Source organism: Marmota monax, unplaced genomic scaffold, assembly GCF_021218885.2.
Source record: "Marmota monax isolate L192 unplaced genomic scaffold, Marmota_monax_Labrador192_F-V1.1 WCK01_AAM20220418_F8-fsc00170, whole genome shotgun sequence".
Taxonomy (NCBI): domain Eukaryota; kingdom Metazoa; phylum Chordata; class Mammalia; order Rodentia; family Sciuridae; genus Marmota; species Marmota monax.
Window position 1 is genome coordinate 1,852,813 of NW_026692395.1, and position 6,106 is coordinate 1,858,918.

At 56.0% G+C, this 6,106-nt stretch overlaps 1 protein-coding gene across 5 annotated transcripts; it reads left to right on the forward strand.

Moving 5' to 3' along the window:
- On the forward strand, positions 1 to 4,781 carry Magix (MAGI family member, X-linked). Of its 5 annotated transcripts, none has more exons than XM_046442536.2 (6): positions 11 to 150; positions 1,122 to 1,268; positions 2,722 to 2,804; positions 2,881 to 3,117; positions 3,219 to 3,369; positions 4,250 to 4,781. In XM_046442536.2, the coding sequence occupies exons 1-6, from the start codon at positions 102 to 104 to the stop codon at positions 4,555 to 4,557; spliced, it is 975 nt and encodes a 324-aa protein (XP_046298492.1). In that variant the 5' UTR covers positions 11 to 101; the 3' UTR covers positions 4,558 to 4,781. The 5 variants fall into 5 exon arrangements, with proteins under 5 accessions (XP_046298496.1, XP_046298492.1, XP_046298494.1 ...); XM_046442537.2 differs by having other exon boundaries at positions 23 to 150; positions 3,219 to 3,351; XM_046442540.2 differs by lacking the exon at positions 2,881 to 3,117 and having other exon boundaries at positions 1 to 150.
- Positions 4,782 to 6,106: the final 1,325 nt, after the last annotated feature.

Here is a 6,106-nt window from a genome sequence, read left to right on the forward strand (position 1 = left end):
CTCAGCCACGTCCAGGCTCGGGCAGGCCGCCAGGTGAGTGTGCCCCTGTGCTCAAAACTAGTTGCTGGGCGGCTGAGAGTCCACCCAGCAGACTACTGGCTATGGAGTCGCGCTCAGGGGGCACTACGGACCGTAGGGGGAGCAGAGGAGGTATGGGAGAGGTGGAGTAGGGTGGGAACGGGAGGGAGAGTGTCCCATGTCACCCTCGCCCAGCCTGTCTGTTCCTCACCTTTTCCATTCTACAGGTGGTAAACAGCAGCCTAGGAGGCCAAGCGGTATTGGTAGCGGGCAGGGTCTGATGGTCAAGGGCTGTGCTCCAAGTCAGCACTCTTCACTACACAGCAGAGGGGCGGCACACTAGGCGCGGGAGGGGTAGCTTCCCAGGAGTCTCGGGGGAAGGTGCACTGAGGGATCTGGGGACATCTGGGCACTCAGGATCCGTAGCTCCAGGCTGTATACTCACACTCACACACCCCCTCCACACACACCTGAGCAGAGAGGCGGTGCACAAGACTGAGCTGGTAGGAAGGAGGCTGTCAGGAGTCTCTGGGAGGCTCGCCTGGAGAGGTCTGGGCACGCAGTGTCTGTAGTGAATTGGTGGCCAGAACTGGGGGTCCATGAGGAGGGGTCACCTAGAGGCACGTGGGTCATGTGGGGTAAATGGGCCTCCGAGGGATCTCTGGGGAGTAGCAGGGTCTGCTTAGGAGATGTGGAGGGGAAATCGGGTGTCCCAGGGCTGTGTGGGGGTGTTTTCTTTCGGGATCCCTGAGAGAAGCAGGATCCCTAGAGACTTGGAGGGAGAAGTTTGGCATCTAGATTATTTAGGGGAGAGTCAAGGAGCTCCTGAGAAATTATTGTGGTGTTCCGAGGGGTCCAGGACCACTGCAGCCAAATGGCTACCTGCAGGGACATGGTCGGGGCAAGGCAGGGATCCAGTGGCATGCCCGCGATGGTCGGGGGTCGCGAAAGAGGAGGGGGACAGTGACGACTTTCGGAACAATGCAGGGAGTGGCCAGGAGTCTCCGGGTAGGTTGCCGAGCATTTTTAGGTCTCCGGATGTCTGGAATCATGGGTATTCTCGGAGGCTCGGGTGTGCGCTGACCTGTCTCTCTTCTGCGCAGGCCGCGGCCTTCCTCTGCAGGCGGGCCCCGGCGCCCGGCGGCTGCTGGCGCGGCTGGACGCGCGCCCCCTGGCGGCCCGAGCCGCTGCAGACGTGTGGGCGCTGGTACGCAGGGCAGGCGATACTTTGCGCCTGCGCCCCAAGGAGGGTGCGTGATGAGGGGCGGGGAGGGTCGGGGAAGGGCGGGGAGGGTCGGGGAAGGGCGGGGAGGGTCGGGGAAGGGCGGGGAGGGTCGGGGAAGGGCGGGGGGGGTCGGGGAGGGGCGGGGAGGGTCGGGGAAGGGCGGGGAGGGTCGGGGAAGGGCGGGGAGGGTCGGGGAAGGGCGGGGAGGGTCGGGGAAGGGCGGGGAGGGTCGGGGAAGGGCGGGGAGGGTCGGGGAAGGGCGGGGAGGGTCGGGGAAGGGCGGGGAGGGTCGGGGAAGGGCGGGGAGGGTCGGGGAAGGGCGGGGAGGGTCGGGGAAGGGCGGGGAGGGTCGGGGAAGGGCGGGGAGGGTCGGGGAAGGGCGGGGAGGGTCGGGGCCTCCGCGGAAGGGGACTGGATTGGGATGGGCTGTGTTCCGAGGTGACAGGCCAGGGAATTGTTAGTTATGGGCCTGGGTGGGACCAAGGGGTGTGATTCGATCGGGCGGGGCTCGGGGAGCCCTTGGAGGGAGCAGGGCCCTGGGGTTATTGTAGCATATTCCTTTAGGGTAATTGAGATAGGCGATTGCTAGACGATTCTTTGAGGGTGCTGTTGTGAGTGGTCATTCTGGTCAGCGGATCATGGAAGGTTATTTCTGGGGAGTGGATCCTGGAGGATGCTGGGGGCGGGCAACTCATTGGAGGGCTGGACTGGAATGCTAGTCCCGGGGTGGAGGCTCTGAGTGCTTGGAGGTGCTGCCTTAAGTGTGAGGAATGGGACGGAGTTTGGAGGCTAATTAGAGGGCGGGGCCTGGGATGCTCAAGAGCCCAATCTTAGAGTAGCAGCTTCCACGGAGTGTTCCAGGTGTTAGGGCTGCATGTTATTATTATCAGATAGGGAGGTCTGGAGGATTACTCAAATAGTCAGCCTAGTACTATTTGTTAAGAAGGCTGAGTCAGGACGTTTATTCTTTTTTTTTTAATTTTTATTTTTTTCACAATACCTTTATTCTATTTATTTTTATTTGGTTCTGAGGATGGATCCTAGGGCCTTACACGTGCTAAGCAAGTGCTCTACCACTGAACTACAGCCCCAGCCCCAGGACGTTTATTCTTTTTTTCTCAGGGGCACTCGGCTACTGAGCCACATCCCCAGTCCTATTTTGTATTTTATTCAGAGACAGGGTCTCACTGAGTTGCTTAGGTCCTTGCTAAGTTGCTGAGGCTGGCTTTGAATTCATGATCCTCCTGCCTCAGCCTCCTGAGCCACTGGGATCACTGGTGGACGCCGCTGGGGGGACGTTTATTCTTAAAAGCTGAGTTTTTACGATTACTGTGGGGTGGGGACTGGTTCCTAAGTAGTTAAATGGTGAGAGTCTGTGAGAGTTTAGAGGCAGGCAACAAGGTGAGGCCAGAGTATTAACTCAGGGGGCTGGTCCTAGGTATGTACCCTGATAGCATTCCACCTCTTTCATCCTTCAGCCATTAACATGCTGGACTCTGCGGACATAGAAGTCACAGACAGTCGCCTACCTCATACCACTGTTGTGGAACACCAACCTCAGGTACCACCTCACCCATGTATTCAAAGCCATCTGCTTTAGGGCAGGCAGTCAATGTACATTTGTGTCCTTACTCCAGCATTGTAGGTCAGAGACTCTGGGTATTCCTACTGCGCCAACTCGAGTGACCCAGGATAAGGCAAGATGTGCTTCAAAGCCACTCCAGGCCTCTGGTTGGTTCTCTGTGGAGCTAGTCAGCAATCGCACAGGCTTTGGCCTCACTTTAAGTGGGGGCCGAGATGTAGCGGGTGATGCTCCACTGGCTGTGCGTGGGTTGCTGAAGGATGGGCCAGCACAGCGTTGTGGTCGTTTGCAGGTTAGCCCTAAGCACCCTCCTTTCGTAGGTGTGATCCCCACCTTTGTCCAGAAGCTCTCTATATTTCCTTCCTATACCACCACTGCCTTGCATTCTTGCAGGCTGGTGATCTCATTCTCCATATCAACGGAGAGTCAACGCAGGGACTTACCCATGCCCAGGCGGTGGATCGGATCCGCACTGGAGGTTCCCGGCTTCGGCTTGTGTTGCAGAGGCCTAATGAGACTCAAACTGGCAAGCACAAGGGGATGGGTGGGTCCCGAAATGGAAGCAGTGGGTTTTCCAGGGAAGGAAATTAGAGGTCTGTGAGGGGAAGGAGAGGTTAGAAGGGGTTTAGTGGTCTCAGTGGGGAGGATCAGGGTTTGGTGTCTAAGTGGGGTTAGTATATTTTTGAAAGTGGGGGTGGGAGGGGAGCCCTTCCCAGGAAAGGAATTTCAGAGGGGAAACTTTTTATAGGGGAAAGGAGAGGAGGGAAGAGATCTGGGGTAAAAGCAGATCTTCAGCTGGGTGTGGTGGCACATACCTACAATCCCAGCATCTTGGGAGGCTGAGTCAGGAGGATGAAAATTTGAGGCCAGTCTTAGCAACTTAGTGGGGATGTGGCTCGGTGGTTAATCGCTCCTGGGTTCAGTTGCTGGTACTACTACTCCTACTACTACTAACAATAATAAAAGCCAGTGTTCAGCAGGGTCTTAGTCCTTGGAGGGATAGGCAGAATGGAGTCTCAGCTGGGAGGATATGGGATGGAGATCTAGAGAGTAGAAGTGTTAGTTCTGAGAGACAAAGGGTTGATAAGGGAAAAGTTGGGAGTCAAGGTGGGATGAGAGAGGGAATAGTCAAAGGTCTTAGACTGGAGGGATTATTAGTGCCAAGGCCAAGGTCATGGTTTGATTTCCTTTAGGGATTATGGGAAATGATTTCTGTGTGGGTGTCCTGGATTAAGGCAGGGAAGAGTCTAGAGAAAGGAGGTGTTGAGGCTTGTGTGTGGGGGTACTAGTCACCGGACACCTCCAGGAAGGTGGAGGAAGATTTCTCTAAGGGAGGGGGGGTGTCTCTGTTTCCTGCCACCCTTGGGCTTTCTGGGCCATCCTAAGCCCTCCATCAATCTAAACTGTAGCCCTGTCATTCCCAGACTGCCGTCCAGATCTTGTAGGTCCGGCGATGATGAAGTCTCACAGTGCCAGCCTTTCCCCAGTTCACCACCCTCAATTCAATAGGACGCCAAAGACCCGGGGCAGCCCTGAGCCTAGTCCAGAGGCAGCGGTCGACGCTCCCGAAGTTCCTCCAGCAGAACGCCACATGGAGGACCCTGATGACCGTATCCCTGGTTCCCCAGGACCCTGGCTGGTGCCGAGTGAGGAGCGGCTCTCGCGGGCCCTAGGTCTCCCAAGGGCTGCGCAGCTCGCTCAGGAGACAGCAGCTGGAAGGAGAAGGCACTGAGCAGTTGACACAGGGCTCGGTGCTCACTTGGTAGGGTCCAGTCTGGATCCGATGGGCAGTGCACTAGCGTCGGGCTGAGAGCTCCTACTTGTCTGGTCTTCCCTCCCACCATGTAGTTGACTGGCCCGCGCTCCCCTCCAGGCATCTGCAGTCCAGCCTTCCCAGACCCCCTCAAACCCACGCTTCTGGTTCTGGGCGGGGATGTAATAAAATGGGTTGATCTAGTCTTGACTTGCCAGGTGTTCCAGGAGGGGTGGGGCTTCCAGGTCACCCTGGAAAGGAGGGGGTGGGTCCATCCGGTTTCGAGGAGGACCTCTAATAACCAGCGATGAGCTGCGCGCAGTTGCTTTCAAGTCTTCGCTTCTGCCCATCGTCGCTGGGCTCGCGGGCTTGCTTCCCCTTTCGTTTTCCTTGTGTTAACTCCCGCTCCTCCCATTCATTCATTTCACTCGTTTGAGATGTGAAACGCTCCACATATATGATTGTGGCATGGGGAATACAGACGTGGACCTATTGTGGTAGTGTCCTCAACATATACCTGCTGTCGCAGCTCAGAATCAGTCCGACTCTCAGCTTACATAAAGATAGCAAGTCTAGAAGCAGGGCGGCTTTCCTCCCCAGGAGTCTGCGGTCTCCCATTTCCGTCCTAGAAGCCAGCTTTTTCTGGCACGGAGACTGCCATCCTCAGGGTACAGGCTGGGGCCCTGGAGCCCCCTTTGGGACAGGAGCCGGGAAGGTGTGAGTCAGCGCCCGGGGCTGGGCCTGGCTAAAAAGGGCAGTTAGAACCTTTGGGCCACACCCCCCTTTTCCATAGATGGTGACGAACTGCAGCGGGCCTTGTGCTTAACACGCCATATGCTGGGCGTTCCGGGTCCCTAGAGAAACACAGAATTTCCTCCACCCTTCCAGCGGAGCCACACAGCTGGGGCTTATAAGACCAGCGGGATTCTAACCAGGGTAGCCCCAAGGCAACTGCAGTCTGAGACCAGAAATATTAGGACACCTTTGCGGTCACCACATCCTGAACACTGGGCCCCAACCCCCCAAGGAGGGAAGCTGTGGTCTGACTGGAACTGGCAACTTTCAGTCCCTATGGTGAAGAGGTGTGGAAGTGGAGAGAGAAATTAAAGGGTCAGAGTGTGAGAGTCTGGAGTTGTGCTGGACTGGAGACAGGGATTGCAAAACTGAGTTGGATTATGAAGAACATTTTAATGGTTAGCACTGTACACATAGCAGTGTCTGTCTTCCAGCTACCCTTGACTCAGAGCCTGGAGGAGGCATGACTCCACAGTTGTCAGGAAGGGGTTCTAGAGCCCCATTCCTATAAACACAGTCACACCCAGGGGACTAATAATAATAATCCCAGTCACATTTATCTCATATCACTTCATCTCTGTTAGTGGTTTTAGTGCAGTATTTATTTTCATCTAGTTACATACCTACTCAAGTAGCCTGTAGGTCCATTTCACAGCGGGGGGGAAAGCAAGGCCCCAAATGAAAATAGCTTGAGGTGTGTGTGTGAAGAGGTTGAAGTAAGAATTAATCAAAG